Raw genomic sequence first — 19,142 nt, 5'->3', positions numbered from 1 at the left:
TACCCTAATCAATATCCGAGTGCTGAAAACATAACATTAACTCACATCTATCGGAGTGTTATCGCCTTACAAGTGGCTCCTTATTGTCGCGTATACTACAGTTGATAGAAGACAATAGAACAATGCGACTTGCTAGGAAGACAATACCTGACTACGGGGCATATCGTGACATCACCATGTCTAGGACGTCGAATAAGTGACGACGTCATTTTACACAATAACATCTTGATTCTAACGGTTTCTTTTAAAAATATGTCTTTTTTTACATAATGTTTGGATAATATTAGCATTGCAAAATCATTACATGTATTGTTAAGAAACAAAATATTTGTACGCAACAAATGTGTGAACGACAACGGTGGAGTTATTTACGTAAAATGAAATGTATATTAATAAACTCTGGTTTAACCTAAATTTCCCATGCTGACGTTGCAAAGAGTCACTTTTTAAATTGCGTTTTGATAATATCCGCATTGCCAAAAAACATTTAAAGTCTTGTTAAGAGTGAGTGAGTTTGGTTTAACGCCGCTTTTAACAGTATTCCAGTTATATCACGGCGTGTCAGCTTAATGTGGGAGGAAAGCCCGAAGCCCGCGGCGCCTTAAACGACTGGGCCACCCGTGCCCCCTTCTTGTTAAGAAGGAAAACTTTTATACACAACTAATGTGTGAAGGATAACGGGGAACTTCCATACGTAAAATGAAATGTATTTCAATAAACTCAGATTTAACCTAAATTTCCCATGCTAACGTTCCAAAGAGTGACTGTTTGGGGGGAGATTTGCCGTAAGGGTGATGCAGGTGAGGTGAGGTGAAATGGGGTTTAACGTCGCGTCCAAGATTATTGCACTTATATAGCGACGTGCATGCACGTGTGTGTGTGTGTGTGTGGCTGCTTGTACTAGTCCGGACTGATGCCGATTTATAGTGCTAGCCCACTGAGATACCATGCCTCAGTTTAACATGAATACCCCACACAGACACAGAATACTGACTCCGAGCCGACCAGTCCTTGTTTTAGTCCCTTAATGCCGAGCGCCAGACAGGGTAACAACAAGTACCATCTTTTAACGTCTTTTGGTATGACGCGGCCGGGGATCAAACCCCGGACCTTCCGCTCTCCGGGCGGACGCTCTACCACTAGACCACGGAGGCGGTCTTAAGGGTGATGCAACCACAGTGTATGAACAGTGGCGATTACAGAATAGTTTGAAATAGAAATTATTTGATATACCATCTCACTCAGATATTCACTTTTGAACAATGACAACCCTTTTCACGGTCAAAATAACAACAGTGTTATGAGTGACACTGTAACGACCTGCATCCTATCATATCCAGCACGTGATACAGCAGAGGCGTGTGACCTTTGTACTGTCATAGTCGCCACATCCAGTACGACACGCATGGACCACGGAAATATCTTATTTTCAACATGTTCATGCAGTGCAGGTGGCAGGAATGACCTAGATTTGCGTTTCCTAAACCGTTTAATCTGCACTGGAAGCACCGGTTGTGCATGGTGTAGCAAGACTTACAGTATCCTGAGTTTCTTCATCCCTTCAAAGTCAGATCTTCGTATAACCGTCAGGTTGTTTCCTTGTAAATCCCTGTGAAGAAGAAAACAGAACAATTATACAACCACACTGATTTCCACACTCGCCCATTACTGCATTCCACACTCGCCCATTACTGCATTCCACACTCGCCCATTGCTGTACTCCACACTCGCCCATTGCTGTACTCCACACTCGCCCATTGCTGTACTCCACACTCGCCATTTGCTGTACTCCACACTCGCCCATTGCTGTACTCCACACTCGCCCATTGCTGTACTCGACACTCGCCCATTACTGTACTCCACACTCGTCCATTGCTGTACTCCACACTCGCCCATTGCTGTACTCCACACTCGTCCATTGCTGTACTCCACACTCGCCCATTGCTGTACTCCACATTGCTGTACTCCACACTCGTCCATTGCTGTACTCCACACTCGCCCATTGCTGTACTCCACACTCGCCCATTACTGTACTGCACACTCGTCCATTGCTGTACTCCACACTCGCCCATTGCTGTACTCCACACTCGCCCATTGCTGTACTCCACACTCGTCCATTGCTGTACTCCACACTCGTCCACTGCTGTACTCCACACTCGCCCATTACTGTACTCCACACTCGCCCATTACTGTACTCCACACTCGCCCATTCCTGTACTCCACACTCGCCCATTGCTGTACTCCACACTCGCCCATTACTGATCCAACAACCATCAGTTACGTCATACAATACATTCAATTCAATACTGTTTTCAACAATTACCCATGACTGCATTAAGAAAAATACTAAAAAATACTAAAAAGCAGCATTTAACACCTGCCCACCAATGCCTAGGAGTTTTTAATTATTTTTGGGGAGCATGCACTTTTTGTGTATAGCTCTACAACAGTCGTAATTCTATGTTAAAGTATGGAAGTTACGATCACTTTAGCGCTACGACCGCTTTGTGAAACCGACCCCTGAGACGCAAGCCAGTGTGTGTTAGTGGAGGTATTACGAGGAACGTGCGCTGAGGGATCACAGAGTAATCATACAATTTTTACCACGTCAGGGCAACTGTCTTAGACAAGGGCAACCCTTTTTTTTATCAGCGCAACTGCAGCTGACCCATCAAAACATTTATTGGAATCGAAATTCAACGAAATCAGTATTTGATCGGGATAACCGTTACTGGCTCAATGGATCCTTTATTTCATCGGGATAACCGTTATTTGCTCAATAGATCCTTTATTTGATCAGTGTTATCGTTATTTGCTCAATGGATCGTTTATTTGATCAGTGTTACCGTTATTGGCTCAATGGATCGTTTAATTGATCGGTGTTACCGTTATTGGCTCAATGGATCCTTTAATTGATTAGTGTTAACGTTATTTGCTCAATGGATCCTTTATTTGATCAGTGTTACCGTTATTGGCTCAATGGATCCTTTATTTGATCGGTGTTACCGTTATTGGTTCAATGTTACCGTTATTTGCTCAATGGATCATTTATATGATCAGTGTTACCGTTATTTGCTCAATGGATCCTTTACTGGATCAGTGTTACCGTTATTGGCACACTCGAAATCCTTTTTGTATCGGGGCAAGCGTTGTTGGCTCAACTGAACGTCTATTTGACAAGGACAAACCGTTACGAAATCACTGGATCCTTTATTGGATCAGGTAACCGTTACTGTAGCCTTGGGGTAATTTATGTTTTTCATAAAACACTTGACGCTACTACGTGGTATTATATAATCTAGAAATTATAATTTAACTAATAAGTATTGTCTTAGAGACTTGTTAAAGTCTACTGCTATGGGACAGAATCACCAGCGAACCAGAATCGTTTCTATCTCTTCATTTCCCGACGTATTTCCCCGGGGGGACAATTACCATTACAATTCTTATTCCCCGTGACCGAAACGAACTTCACAAGAACGAGAGCCATAGCCTCTAATGTAGTACGCATTTCCTTTCTTCTGCTCACAAATCACACTTAAGAGTTTCTCTGTTTTAAAATTTTCCAGATTCCTGCACTTTCAAACTGAGACTTCAATAACCTTCTTCAATAACTGCAGTCGTGTGAACTTAAAATGTATTTCGTGGCGTATAATCGGTTCTATCTATGCGTTTGAAAATGAATATCTTAATCGCTTAGTACTTAAACGTCATCATTGTAATTCTGCCCAATGGAGAACGCAATCACATTAACAGTATCCGATGTTGCAGTGCTAAGTGGAGTGGCGGTAGGGATGTGTGTCAACGTTGACATTTCCACTGAACAAATGTACGCGAAACTTTAACATTGTGATCTGTTTCCTATAACATGCTCCAAACATGTTGCCTAGAGCGATCTTTCCACACAGCATCCGCATCTACCGTGGGGTTTCTGAGACAGGGAAGGGCCCAAGTACCCAATATATAATGCTGCCCTTAGGTAGAAGTCCCGAATGTCTTTCATGAATAAATAACCCGAAAAAACATCAACGTTAAAAGATGGTACTTGCTCTTACCCTGTCTGGCGCGCGGCATTATGGGGCTAAACAAGGACTGGTCGGTTCGGAGTCAGTATACTGCGTCTGAGTAGGGTATCCATGTTAAACTGAGGCATTGTATCTCAGTGGGCTAGCACTGTAAATCCAGCATTAGTCCGGACTAGAACAAGCACACACACGCGCGGGAACAACCTGTCTCGATTTTCAAGCGAAACAGATTCCACTTGGCGGAAAATGTAACGTAGCGGTGAAATTAGTATAAATGGATCACTGGAAATTTAATAAAACCAGGTGTTCGCGAAAAGGTTAAATTGAGGATCGGATGGTTACACCGTGTGGCAAGGCTGGTTGTGGGCATCGCAAACCGATGGCATGACTGTTGTTCATGCTATCGATCACTGGTTTGTATGATCAAGGCTTGATTTAGGTGTATTAGTTCTATTAAAATCCAATATATGGTCACGTGTTGTTTCGAGCTGCTCTAGGATTCACAGATGTCGACAGACGCACTAACACACTAGACCCGTGAAGATCCGGGGTAGAATAGGTCTTCAGCAACCCATGCTTGCCGTAAAAGGCGACTATGCTTGTCGTAAAAGGCGACTCACGGGATCGGGTGGTCAGGCTCGCTGACTTGGTTGATGCATGTCATCGATCCCGATTGCGTGGATAGATGCTCATGATATTAATCACTGGATTGTCTGGTCCAGACTCGATTATTTACAGACCGCCGTCATATAGCTGGAATATTGCTGAGTGCGGCGTAAAACAACAAACTAACCAACCAACCAAACTCACACACTATAGGGAAAAACTGATGTCTTGACCTAGAATTCCTAGCTCGTCTTTCAAGAAAACCGTTCAAATGCCTCCAGCGAAAACAAAACTTTCACAGCCAGGTCATCTGCGCAATTCAAAATGTCAGTTAATAAATAATGGTACAGTGAGGGTTTATGTTTTCATCATAAATCAGTGGCGGTGTGTAGTCTAGTGGTTAAAGCGTTGGGTCGTCAAGCCGAAAGGCCGGGTTCGATTCCCACATATGTGGCCTTTCTTTGTATTACAAGCCCGGATGAGGTAGAGAAGATGCTGAGCAGTGCAAAACCATACTCATTCATCACATGAAGTCGGGTTGGTCGGGTTTAAATTGGGGGAATAATGTTCTTAAAATACATCGTTGGTCTGGGTGATTCATGCGATCGGACGATTCGGGCGATGTGTGCAGGGATTAAAAAACTCCCATTACAGCAATTGTCTGTTTATCCCTGTATATCCCCTGCACGGTCCTGTGACCTTTCGGAAAAAAATTACAGTTTTGTCCTCGAACCGTGTAGAAGACAACGCGGTTAATAGGGGTCTATTGTACAACGGGGCTTATAAATCAGCTTCACACTTTCTCATCGATACCTGTTGTCCTTGTCAAATGGTAAATTATTACAAGTGATCAGTTCATAAATCACATCTGTAGTGTGTGTTTACGCCAAAGGTCATTGCGTGGTTAGGCTTTTACATTCATGTTAGTTTCGGTTACAAACATCGACGCGGCAGTATGTCAACTGTGATATAGACACGATGCAGATAGAACATATTTCATAGCTTCTGATTCTGTCTGTTAGATGGTGTTTTTGTACTTCATAACCTTTCCTCAAAGTTCACGTGCATAATTTTCTTTACTGTTATACAAACAATTAAAGGTAGTCATCAATCGTTTCTACCAAGCGCTGCTTTATCGAAAAACGAGGCTTACATTACAGTGCTATTTTAGGCAAATGGGATTTATTTACATACAATCCCAAAGGGGGTTATTACACCGATGTTCTGTGCACAAAGAAGCTTCCATTGTTACGTATTTCGGTCACGTGATAATTTAGGTCTTACTTCCTTTGGACATCGCTCGACGACTTCCTTTAAGTTGAGCTATAACACGTTCGGAGGAACCTCGAAATGAATTCGCTAAGATCGCAATTCGTTACACGCCGTTGATTACAAGGTGAAATTCGTTGCTACATGGCTGAAATAATGTCGATGAGAAGTTAAATTATAACTCCCTCCGTCGCCAAAGAGATATTATCATCACTTGGTATAGCCAAAAATAAGAGTTTTAGTGAGCTTGTGTAAAGCTGTATATTTCCTTTGACGCTACTGTATAGTTTTTGTACATATATTATAATATTTGATTTCCCAGTTATGCTAATAGGTTTCGGCGCCCGATTTCTTCGGCTTAGATTTGGGGGGCTTGGCGTCCATCAAACTTCATTTCTGGTGTGAAATTGGCAATTTTCACAGAGGTTCGTCTTTCAGTCTCTGGCCATCTGACCATAAAAATCTGACTTGGTCTGCAATTTACGATTTAGGATGTTGGAGCCAACTTAAATCAAAGCCAATTGATATGGAGTGCCATATTCCCTGGGACATTTTAGATTCTAATCATAGCAGACTGGACTAAAGGTCCCTGGGAAGCTTAAAAGGTCAGTCTGATTGACCATAACTTTTCATAGGGGCTGGACACGGAAATAAAAACATACACAAAAGTCCAGATCTGATGTCCGGCAATTGGGGACACGTGTGATGCGGTCAAAGGTCACCGAAATGTACACCCGTGCATACGTGAACGCGGGGAAGTGTGCGTCATAGCAGTCTCCCAAATGAAACTCAATCAAAACCAAATAATTTAAACTAAATTTCATTTTCATGACATTGTACATGTTTCACCTCGGGACATATGTTCGTATAATAAATATTGTTAATTCAATTTGGTAGGTCATTGTATTCTTGTCAGTTACTTTCACAAACACGTTGATATGACAATATCTAAAACTTGACAAAGTCAGGACAGGTGTTCATATCAGTCAGGTGAGGGGAGGTGAAATGGGGCTTAACGTCGCGTCCAAGATTATTGCGCTTATATAGCGACGTGCATGTACGTGTGTGTGTTTGTGTGGCTGCTTGTACTAGTCTGGACGGTTGCCGATTTATAGTGCTAGCACACTGAGATACCATGCCACAGTTTAACATGAATACCCCACTCAGACACAGTATACTGACTCCGAGCTGACCAGTCCTTGTTTAGCCCCTTAATGCCGAGCGCCAGACAGGGTAACAATAAGGTACCATCTTTCAACGTCTTTTGGTATGTCACGACCGGGGATCGAACCCCGGACCTTTCGCTCTCCGGGTGGACGCTCTACCACTAGAGCACGGAGGCGGTCTCATATCAGTCAGACGCTGGTAACGCGGAAAGCGGTGTAAATTATACGCCTCAAAGTTAACATTCATTAGTGTTACATTAATGATGATCGACTGTAATACCACAACCTTAAAGACATTTTTTTACAGTTTTTTTGTTTACAGTTTAACGCCACACTCAGCAATACTCTAGCTATAAGACGGCGGTCTGTAAATAAACGAGTTCGATCCAGACAATCCAGTGATTGAAATCATGAGCATCGATCTACGCAACTGGGATACGACCATATGCATCAACCAAGTCAGCGAGCCTGACCACCGGATCCCGTTAGTCGCCTCTTACGACAAGCCTGGGTTGCTGAAGACCTATTCTCCACCCGGATCTTCACGGGTCTAAATAATTATTAATTAGTTTTACATTATCGACGATCGATTGAAAGTCCACAGCTTCAGATAAGTCGTAGTATACGAGAATAACGTATAACATCGCTCACAGGTAGTAAACATAATTTAGGAAAGGCAAGCACACGAGTGATATTGTTAATAAATGCTATAGGAGCATCGCAAATCTGCACACCTTTCATTCTCTTAATTCATAAATCACTTTAAAATAACCATTGTTGTTATCAGAAGAAACGTAATATACTGTACTGCGGACTGGTTTTGTCTGAAGATAAGCGCTGGTTTTAATGACACCGACATGCAAACTGATTATTGTAGACAGTTAGAAAATGCCAGCTTGAGTTAAGTGCAACTGGGCAATGTCAGCCATTTTGGACCAACCTAATAGTACGCATTTCATTGTGTCACTGTGATATAGAAAAGCCACATTTGTGCTTAATGTACCCGATACAGACAGCTAACACATTACATGGTGTATTCAAATGGAGTTCACTGCGATAACGTTCGCACCTAAAGAGTTAAGTCTGTAATGAGGGGCGAAAGTAATTGTTGGCCGAGATAAGGGGAGATAACTTTCAAGGAAACATGTCCCGGTGGAGATTACACAAGTCCTGATCATGTAGACGCGAGTTCTAATCTTAGCATGACAAGGTTTGGCGCACTTATCTTCAGCGTCTGTTAGAGACGCTATGTAACGGACATTTGGAGATTGCATCTTGACGTGCTAGGGTCATGTATGCAGGTCAGTGATTTTTCAAGCTGAGATTTAGTGTTGTGGACGGTGGTGAGCGTCATCGCCCAGCTCCATCAGACACGGGGCTCTTTCGACAACGTGGTCCGGTGACGTAAGATGTGAACGTAATGCAGTGTCTTATTCCGCAACTCCATATGGGCGTCTTGTTGATTCTTTTATGAGGTTTACATTTAAGGAGAAAATAAACTACGTGAGACTCTTTCTTTCCAACACGTCTCTGAGTTGGGGAGTTGAGTTAGGGAGTTAAGTTGTTGAGTAGTTTGGTAGTTGGGTTAGTGAGGTCAGGGCTTGGGGTGTTGATTTATTGAGTGGAGGTTGGGAGTTCAGCAGATGAGGGGTTGGGGAGTTGAGCAGTCTATGGGTTAAGATGTTGAGAGGAAGTTGGGTAGTTGAGTTGCTGAGTTTGGGAATTGAGGGGTTGAGGTGTTGAGCAGCTTGGGTGCTGAGGGGTTGCGGGGAGTTGGGGAGTTGAGGGGTTGGGGTGTTGAGCAGTTTAGGAGTTAAGTTGTTGAGAAGAGTTGGGTAGTTGAGATATTCTCAGTTATTGTCATTTTCGTTCATAGTGAGCGCCTCCGTGGTCTTGTGGTTGGGCGTCTGCTCGGGGTTCGATCCCCGGTCGCGTCATACCAAAAGACGTTAAAAGATGGTACTTGTTGTTACTCTGTCTGGCGGTCGGTATAAGAGGTTAAAACAAGGACTGTCGGCACCGAGTCAGTATACTGTGTCTGAGTGGGGTCTTCATGATAAACTGCGGTATTGTATCTCAGTGAGCTAGCACTATAAATCGGCATTATCCCAGACTAGTATACGCAGCCACAAACACAAGCCCAAGCAACAATTTTGAAAGCGTCGTTAAGCTCCATTTCACCCCATCTCACCGTGGTCTAGTTGATAGAGCGTCGGCCCAGAGAGACTAATGTCAGTGGTTCGATCACCGACCTTGTCATACCAAAAGTCTTCAAAAGATACTTGCTGTTATATTGTCGTCGCTATTTATATGCTATAATCCTGGACGCAACTATAACCCCACTTTACCTTCCCCCGCCACCTTGATGTGTAAGAGGTGAGGTGAAATTGGGTTTAACGTCACGTCCAAGATTATTGCACTTATATAGCGACGTGCATGCACGTGTGTGTAGTCCGGACTGATGCCGATTTATAGTGCTTGCTCACTGAGATACCATGCCGCAGTTTAACATGAATACCCCACTCAGACACAGTATACTGACTCCGAGCCGACCAGTCCTTGTTTTAGACCCTTAATAACGAACGCCAGACAGGGTAACAACAAGTACCATTCTTTAACGTCTTTTGGTATGACGCGGCCGGGGATCGAACCCCGGACCTTCCGCTCTCCGGGTGGACGCTCTACCACAAGACCACGGAGGCGGCTTGATGTGTAAGAACATGCTTACCCTATTCACGAACACCTGGTGCCATCACTCAATAGGTGAGAAGGGAAAACCATATTACCGACAGACACTTCAACCACTTACAGAAACACATATTTCGTAGCCAATCCACTATTTTGAAAAATAATTCAAAAACACAACACATATGTTGTGTTAATTAAATATAAAACTTCAACGCCAGAGAATAACCGTTATCCGACCAAACAGATTCCATTGGGCGAAAATAGTAAAACAGGATGAAAATTATATGAATGGATCACTGGTAATCAGTGATGACACCAGGTGTTCGCGAAAAGGGTAAGCATGTCCTGCCTACGGAAGCCTTTTAGGGCCATTTGGTTTGTTTTTTAAAAAAGTCGATACTAAGTTGAAATTTCAAGATACAGAAGTTGAAATTTATAGGTACTATTTTGAAATTTCAAGATACAGAAGTTGAAATTTCTAGATACTATCTTGAAATGTCAAGATACAGAAGTTGAAATTTCAAGATATTAAGTTGAAATTTAAAGATACTAAGTTGAAATTTCCAGATAGTATCTTGAAATTTTAAGATAGTATCTTGAAATTTCAACTAAGTTTCTTGAAATTTTAACTTAATGTCTTGAAATTTCGAGATAGTATCGAAAAGAAAAAGAAAAATGGCCCTAAAAGGCTTCCGTACCTGCCCTACCGAAAGCATACGTTATTTCATTCATACAAAATTCCCCGATGCTATCTAATACAACATCACTGTTCGTGATCTACGTCTGCCATGCTTGAGTCAAGAGCCACTCAAGGATACAAGGACGGCGGGATGGAGTCCTACAGAACAGGAATTCAATATTAAGTATCAATATCCTTGTCCTCACATCGTGTAAAAAACGAAAGTAAAGATTTATGACGTCACGTGACATAGATATGTTTTCTCCTGTTCGTCTGTTTTAATAACATCCAAGATAGGCTTGATTCATTGAGTTGTTTAATGAACGAGCTAAGTTTAATTTTGTAGCGTGCCACGCTGTCTGTCGGAACGTCATTTGGAGTATCGATTGAGCGCCATAAACAAGATGTTGACTATAGGCGGCTCTATGATGTACAGTAAGATTCTCTGTATAATGCTGATACAACGATTTCAGAGTTGCGTCGACAACGCTCAGGCCTGCGTGAAAACTATAGATTTTTTGTAAAATATTTCAACCAGTCGCTCAGTTGAAAAAGTCAGCTGCTTAATCTCGTATTATTTTTGGATTCATTAAAATTGATTTGTTAAATGGTATTTGAAAGATAAAAAAAAATCTTTTCAGTGGCATGTCAAAAGGGGATTTCATTACATTCTGGTTCGATCTACACTTAGTGACTGTATTTAGTCGTGGCGCGTTGAGAACGCGCTATATCGGATCGTAGTGTGTGATGACCACGGAGCGCATATTATTATATTCAACCTTGTTTTTTGTTCTTTCTTTTAAAATCGAGTTTCAACAAAGGACATTCTGAAACACGACACTCTTTGAGGTGAGGTGAATTGGGGTTTAACGTTGCGTTCAAGATTATTGCACTTACATGCGACGTGTAACCTGCGTGTGTTTGAGTGAGTGAGTGAGTGAGTGAGTATTTTAACGTCTTTTGGTATGACGCGGCCGAGCTCGCAAGACCATCAACCCCATAAGTGTACATAAGTTTGCAAAATCAGTCTCAAAATGTCAAACACACCCATGAAACTAAATTCCAATCCAATATACACCATCTCCTCAAACCAATTCGTCTCGGATCACAAAAATTTATTCAAAACGATAAAATAATATGGATGCGATAAATCATATGGACATTATAATACAATCTAATAGAAGAGTCTGGGACGGCCAATAAAATTCTGAATTACGACAACAAAATTTTGGTTAATACTCCAGTGAAGTCAATGATACGGGTTAGTAACCTCTGAGAATAAACTCCGTAACCATAACACTTTGATTTCCGATGTTGTGAGGGTAGACAAGTGCAGACCCCTACATCGGCAGCAACTTCGCGTAACACGTGCGACGTAAGCCCAGCCTGCTGGTATAAGGTATTCGAAATAGCGCGATTGAACTCGCGTTAATCTGGGCGTGTAATTAGTGTATGTAACATAAGGTTAATTCACCTTAACCCATTAAGCGTCGTATAGGGTAACACTGGTTACTCGAGTGTACGAGGGAAGATGAAACTCTGATATAAGGATGCTCCGCGTTAAGCCCCTACGTGTGATGGGTTCAAATTGTGTATGGTTTTAGTGCGTGCCGAGTATGAAGTAATTAAATTAACTTGATTAGCTACAGAGGTCTTTAATTATTTATAGATTTGACGTCGTTTCAAGCTGAGAGTGCTCTGTTTCAGCTGAGTGTAGGTTTTCATTAAAAAGGCGACGTTTAAATGTTTAATTTGTAGAGTTAATGTCAGTTGACAGTCACGTGATCGGTGTTGCCATAAGCTGAACTGAGAAATTGTCATGTTTTGAGAGTCGTGAATGATTTGACTCTAAAAGAAAGAAAATCTATGAAACACGTAGTATATGCCAATACCTTTATTGTTAACGGAATATATAATATTTTTCTGTGATATTTTGTTTGTTTTTGCAAAAAATAGTTACCTGGCATTTGCTTGTAAAAGTCGTTTTACCATTCCTGGTGATACCCTAGTGGCGATCGGGACAGGTTTGTTTGTTTGTTGTTTAACAACGCACTCAGCAATATTCCAGCTATATGGCGGCGGTCTGTATATAATCGAGTCTGGACCAGACAGTCCAGTGATTGACATCATGAGCATCGATCCACGCAACGGGGATACGATGACATTCATCAACCAAGTCGGCGAGCCTGACCACCCGTTCCCGTTGGTCACCTCTTACGACAAGCATAGTCGCCTCTTCCGACAAGCGTGGGTTGCTGAAGACAATTCTAACCCGGAACGTTATGGGTTTCAGGACAAGTGAACGAGATAGCATTGTGTTAATGCATACTTCACAATCAGCAAATACAAAACGTGTAATTTGTGCCAAATTCCCATCTCTCAAAAATGTTCCCTTTTGTAACCTTATATCAGGAATGACCAAAATGACAAAAATCCAGTCAGAATGTTTCAGTGACCAAACCCATGCCAAGCCTGACAAACGAGATACGTATCTTACCGAAGAACAATTCAACAAACCACCCCTGTCACAAAGATACTCTACATCGTAAGCCACTGCATAAGAATTTCTTAAGGGAAGTAAATATATACTTTGAGATTATCGATAACAGGGTGAATGTGGCTCAAACGTAACCCCTTCTAGTCAAGTATTAAAGTGAGCGACCTCTTATCGCCACACATTGTCAACTGTTACACCCCCGTGGAAATACTTTACACCGATGTGAAAGTGATATATACTAAAACCAGGCGTCTACGGGAAGGGTGTTCTACGTATCAGGTATACCCATCACCAGCTACTGCGTTACACGGTCTTTTTAATGTGGTTTTATTCAAGGTGTCATCTATAATCGTCCAGCAGAACGTTCCACGTCAGAGTTTTTTAAACGTAAAAACATCACACAGCGTTGTTTGACAGTTGGGTGTGAGGTAGCGAAAATACTCTTTAAAACGTCTTGATATAACGGTAGTGGGATGCCGTGTGGGGTCGTTATATGGAGTGGGGGTAAGTATTTCGGCTGTGGACGTTCTGTTAAGCACTGCTGTGCATGGTGACGCCCAAGGTTATACACACACGCACAAGGCAGTGTTCCTTGTAACAGATATACACATACATTAACCGTTATGTTCAGATATACCTGTTGTAGGTTTAGATATACCAAATATCCCAGGTATATGTACATGTACACGGTATCTATATACCTAATGCGTTGTTTTAGCCTACCAACCTCTGGTTGAGATCCATGGACGAGCGATTTAGGGTTAGATGACAGCTTTTGCACGATTGCTCTAAGTTTAACGGTACATTACACGATACTCTCTGCTAAGATTAACATATGCTCTGCTAAAGGCTTTTGATATAGCTCTGTATACACACAATTGGGCTAGGCGTTGATACATTTACACACAAAAAACTTAGGTTTACCAATACGGTTACACAAAAACTTTAGGCTTAGCTATAGATTTACACGGATGCTTTAGGTTTAGCTATACATTTCCACGAATGCTTTAAATTTAACTGTACATTACACGATGCTCTCTGCTAAGATTAACATATGGTCTGCTAAAGGCTTTTGGTATGGCCCCGTGTCCATATAACTGGGCTAAGCGTTGATACATTTACACAAAAACTTTGGGTTTAGCTATACATTTACACAAAAACTTTGGGTTTAGCTATACATTTACACAAAAACTTTATGTTTAGCTATAGATTTACACGAATGTTTTAGGTTTAGCTATACATTTCCCCGAATGCTCGTTTAACTATACATTTATACGGATGCTCTTGGTTAAAGCTTCAGCTATAGAGTTATACGAATGTTCTGGGTTTACCTGTACATGTATACGAATGCTATAGGTTCAGCGAATAAGTTTAGCTGCACGCTTATACGACGCTCTAGGTCTAGCAATACATTTACAGGAATGCTCTATTGCGTATGGAGGTATGAATTTTACGAGGTCAGTAGAGGTGGAAGAATAGGGTACGATCATATAAGTAGGTTTATATCCATTATTTATATCCATGTTTCATATCCGCGGTTTATATCATGGTTTGTATCCTTGGTTTATAATGGCGGAACCAAGACACATCCGATAGTTACAGTACATATTACATTGTTTCCAGGGATGGAATATGACTTGTAACAATGTTCCCGTGGTGGGGATGACGACGCCGAAGAACACGTCATTAGGGCTGTCCATGCAGCACACAATCAGTGACCACCAGCTAGAGTGACCAGTATTCACCAGGTTACATACATATCAAGCGTTTCGGAATCTTAAAATAATAACCACTAACGCGACACGCCCTTCCAGAAAAAGACAGTTGTTTAAGCTGTAAGAAAGTCATTTATGTTTGAATATAGAACTTTCCGCGGACATGCATTATCCTATAAACGGCAAAAGTGTCGCATATCACAGCGTTTGTTCGTTATTGTGAAGTGTCGTACATGCCTTCGTGAAAGACGATCTTAGCAACTTTTGCCATGTAGCATGACACCGGATAATGATACAAGCGAGCGGTGTGGTGTACACGGCAAGCATGCAGACATAATCACACATGCAGAAGCGTTCATAAGATAACAGAGGCCTCCCTGCATATTTTTCGACTGTTGGATTGTATACATCTCACGCGTCTCGTGCCACGGTTTGGCCGACACGGAAAAGCGACGAGCGACGGTGATGACATTTGTTGAATAGACAAATAGTTCAAACTACTTTACCTACAAGTATGTTACGTTGTGATGCGGCAACTCGATCCGACTAAGCTGTTGACAGTTGTATCAAGATATACATTTCTCAATGAAATCGACAACAGGTCTATTTCATAATTATATCGGTTCGCGACGTATACTTGAAACTCTACCTACCCAGTAACCTTAATGACTAGGGTAAATATACTAGTGCTTATATTACAGGTAAATTCTATTATCTCGGGCCCTGGAAGGTGATGGAGGGACATTGACAACTAGGTGAGGCGCTATGTACACGCAAATTGATGTCGGAACATATTCTGAACGGCTGTAACGTGTAGCGCCCTGAGAAATAGACAACGACAGACTGACAGTTCAGTTGACAGAAGCCTATCTGAAATTTACAACTGACCTAGTATGTGGATACCCAAACACGACAGACCGACCACGTGACGATTCATGCTTTCGTTTTCTAGTGTCCCGTTTGTACCTACATTAAAGTATTACATATGTGTCACTTATTACGGACTATACAAACGCAGGTGATCCTGAATTCCGTTATACATGTAATTTGGGGGACATGATACTCTCGTATTTCTTGTAATCATCGATATAAAAAATGTCAAAGGTAATAATTTGAATTGTGATTTCATAAGCTGGTCAACTAAAAAAGCATGCGGTACTGTGTGTTTTTACATAAACTTATTAAAATAATACGAAATAATATAAGTGTGGTACATCATTTAAAAGGGAAAAATGTGCTCTTTCAAATGTACTTATCAAAGTTAAGTTTGAAAATAATTCTAATATTACTATATTTCATCCATCATTCATTCCATCTACTCTTCATAATGCATGTTTGACTTACAATTTCTCGACATCATTAGGTATATCCGAAGGAACATACAGTAGTCCTCTGAAGCTGCAGTCGATGTATTTGTTCCGACAGGAGCACTCCCGGGGGCAAGATCGGCTCTCCCCCCACGAAACACACAACGTTAGAAGTAGAAAACACAGGTAAACTGCGTTAAACACAGGTAAATCCACACCTTTCCAAAACTGGCTCATTTTGGAGAAAATTCTTTCATTCACAATCCACAGAATGAGGTAGGTTGCAAAGAAACAAAACTACGCTAGATATAACGTAATCCACGACGGTTTAGGTCCAAGGTAAATCCTGCATAACGCCGACCCAGCACATCACTTGCCCCTTTAACAGCTCTCACAAGCAAAGCGCGATCAGCCGTCGCTCGCTCTATTTTGTACCTTGAGGGCCGATTGTTCACAACACTAACAACCGGTTTAATCGGCCAAGTTTACTCGCTTAAAATCAGCCAAGGAATCATAGATCAGACTTATGCCTTTAAGGTAGAAACAATCCACTCCCGGCCACATCCATGCATGCTTTCATAGTAGACCTTCCCTACACACTGAAGTTGGTAGTACTACAATCTCGCACTACACCATGGGCGAATGCATTGTGTCGAAGGGGGTACAACCTTCGCGCCTGTTCGCAGCGATAATGGTACGGTCCTAATATTGTTGCGCACCAAATCGGTTGTTTGAGAGGGGATTTCACGTGGTGCTGGTTCTACAATAATTGAACAACGGCTAGGCATCTAACTGTACGACGTGTGTAGGATCGCCCATGTTGGTCGCGAGCTATGAATGACAGCTAATGTAAGCTTTGAATTCATATCGGGAACTGACTGCTTCAGGCTGCACACTTTCTGTGTTATTAAAGATAAGGCCCCCGCGGTGACAATGGCTTGGACACTTCGCTACTTATTTATTTATATCTGGTAAAATCGCGACATCTTGCTAACTTCTCAGCAGGTGTGGAACCACTAGGATATTGAAATATGTCATCTTGGCTATACTAGCGGGACACGTGCAGACACACAGACGGTTTGATAGGAGTACTTACTGTCGGGGAGACGCGACTGGTCTCTAAATATACACATAAAAACTTTCTAGTTTTTTTGGTTGGCGACACGAGTAAAATGGAACATAATGACACGTGTTTCCTTCCCACAAGATGTTCCATTTGCTCGTATATTTTTATTTTCTTAATATTTGAAGTCTAGTCGGACCATATAGTCCTGCACCATGACTGAGGAATATATTTATTTTATGAAAATACAAAACAAAAAAACCCAATCTAGATATGTATACAAAAGCAAGTCTAGCCAGCTCTAGCTAGCTCTATTCCACATGAAATCAGCATCGGGAAAATTATTTGTTTAATTTTAGGGTCAAGAAGGGTATTGTGTAATATAAGATTTCATAGACTAAATGTAAATACTACAAAAAGCCTACCAAAACATCAAATGTGACGTCCGTCTCTGTCATGGAATCGTTTAACTTTTATCACTCGCTACAATAAAAACAAACCATGCGACGATAGCTTATTCTAACCTACCCTGTTTATTCCGTATCCCGTGCAATACGGACAACTGGTCAAAGCGATCACGTTATCTATCGATATCATCTCCCCGGGCTTCGTGTGCAAACCCTCAATAAGGAGGCTCCCTGCTAGGTATTGTCGCAGAGCAATGTCTCCGACGGGGAAAGGATAAACAACGAGGGGTCGATAGTGTGAGCATAAATACACGACATGCAGCCATTCACTGAGAATGTGTGTATACATGAACAACATGTAGTGATGAATATACAGATTGGTTTAGAAGTATGTCCGCTACGTATGTATCACATTGGACTGGTTTGTTTGTTTGTTGTTTAACGCCGCACTCAGCAATATTCCAGCTATTTGGCGGCGGAAGGTAAGTAATGGCGTCTGAACCAGACAATCCAGTGATTGACATCGTCAGCATCGATCTACGCATTTGGGGTACGATGAAATGCATCAACCAAGTCAGCAAGCCTGACCACCCGATCCCGTTACTCGTCTTTTAGGACAAGTATGGGTTGCTGAAGATGAATTCTAACCGGGATCCTCTGATCCTAAATCTATTTCCCTTTAGAAGACAAAGCGTTTCGGTCAGCAATTTGTTATTTCGGAATAAAACCTGTATTATCGGGGAACGTGTCTGTTCCTTTTTGGAACAGTGTTATTCCCCAGGGAGATGAGAATACGGTTGGAAAATACTTATTCATGACAAAGTAGTAGTAGTAGTAGTAGTAGTAGTAGTGGTAGTAGGTATTATCGTTGTTGTTATTGTTGTATTGTTACACAGGGGCGGTCGGGTAGCCTAGTGGTTAAAGCGTTAGTTCGTCACGCTGAAGACCCGCGTTCGATTCCCGACATGGGTACAACGTGTGAAGCCCATTTCCGGTGTCCCCCGCCGTGATATTGCTGGAATATTGCTAAAAGCGGCGTAAAACCATACTCACTCACTCACTCACTATTGTTACAAAGAAACACATGCCATCGTTACACATGCTATAACTTTAGTTTAGAGGCATGATGCTCACATTGCTGTATAAATAACGTATGTGTTATTCACAGACATATACCCTGTTCATTATATATAGAAATAACATTTCAGCTGGTAGGGTTTAATCTTATGCACACTTCGTGGTATTCATGGGCAATTTTTTGTGGTATATGGGCTGGTTGAGTTAATATTTAATTTAGTTTATAGGTTAAAAGTTCGTCTGAATGTCAGCGTCTATTCTGATTCTCCGTAACATCAGGTACCTTCAACAACGTTTGATACAGTACGCGATGCTGCTCCCACGTGCAGATAGTACAAGGGGACGGACAGACAAGCACCATTCTGTGGAATATATCCCGTAATGGGATGTCCTCAGACCTTTGGTTAGCGGTAAATATTTTGGGAATATATTTATGCCGTGAAGACTGAGTTTCTATCAACGTGTACAGCAGATACACTTATTTCATGACCCCTAAGATTTTTGTTTGTTAAGTATATGAATTTTATGAAACCAAAACCAAGTCTAGTTAGCTCTCGCTATTACACATGGAATCTGCATTAGAAAATGGAAAAGGAGTGAAATGTATTGCGTGTTTTAAGATTTAACAGACTATATGTTAGTT

The 19,142-nt window shown here is 41.7% G+C and overlaps 1 protein-coding gene across 4 annotated transcripts in view; it reads right to left on the bottom strand.

The window, feature by feature from the left end:
* LOC139453409 (slit homolog 2 protein-like) overlaps nt 1-16,750 on the bottom strand; it is a 181,341-nt gene extending 164,591 nt beyond the window's left edge. For all 4 annotated transcript variants that reach the window (XM_071235093.1, XM_071235097.1, XM_071235095.1 and 1 more), the window contains exons 1-2: nt 15,990-16,750; nt 1,538-1,609 (exon numbers count right to left, since the gene is read on the bottom strand). In XM_071235093.1, coding sequence (XP_071091194.1) covers nt 1,538-1,609; nt 15,990-16,189 — 272 coding nt within the window. In that variant the 5' untranslated portion in view covers nt 16,190-16,750. The remainder of the gene's footprint in view (nt 1-1,537; nt 1,610-15,989) is intronic.
* Between the last annotated feature and the right edge of the window lie 2,392 nt (nt 16,751-19,142).

Source organism: Haliotis cracherodii, unplaced genomic scaffold (genome assembly GCF_022045235.1).
Source record: "Haliotis cracherodii isolate W230 unplaced genomic scaffold, xgHalCrac1.p SCAF_9, whole genome shotgun sequence".
Lineage (NCBI taxonomy): Eukaryota > Metazoa > Mollusca > Gastropoda > Lepetellida > Haliotidae > Haliotis > Haliotis cracherodii.
The sequence above is the reverse complement of the archived record's forward strand: the minus strand, read 5'-3'. Positions and strand labels throughout refer to the sequence as shown.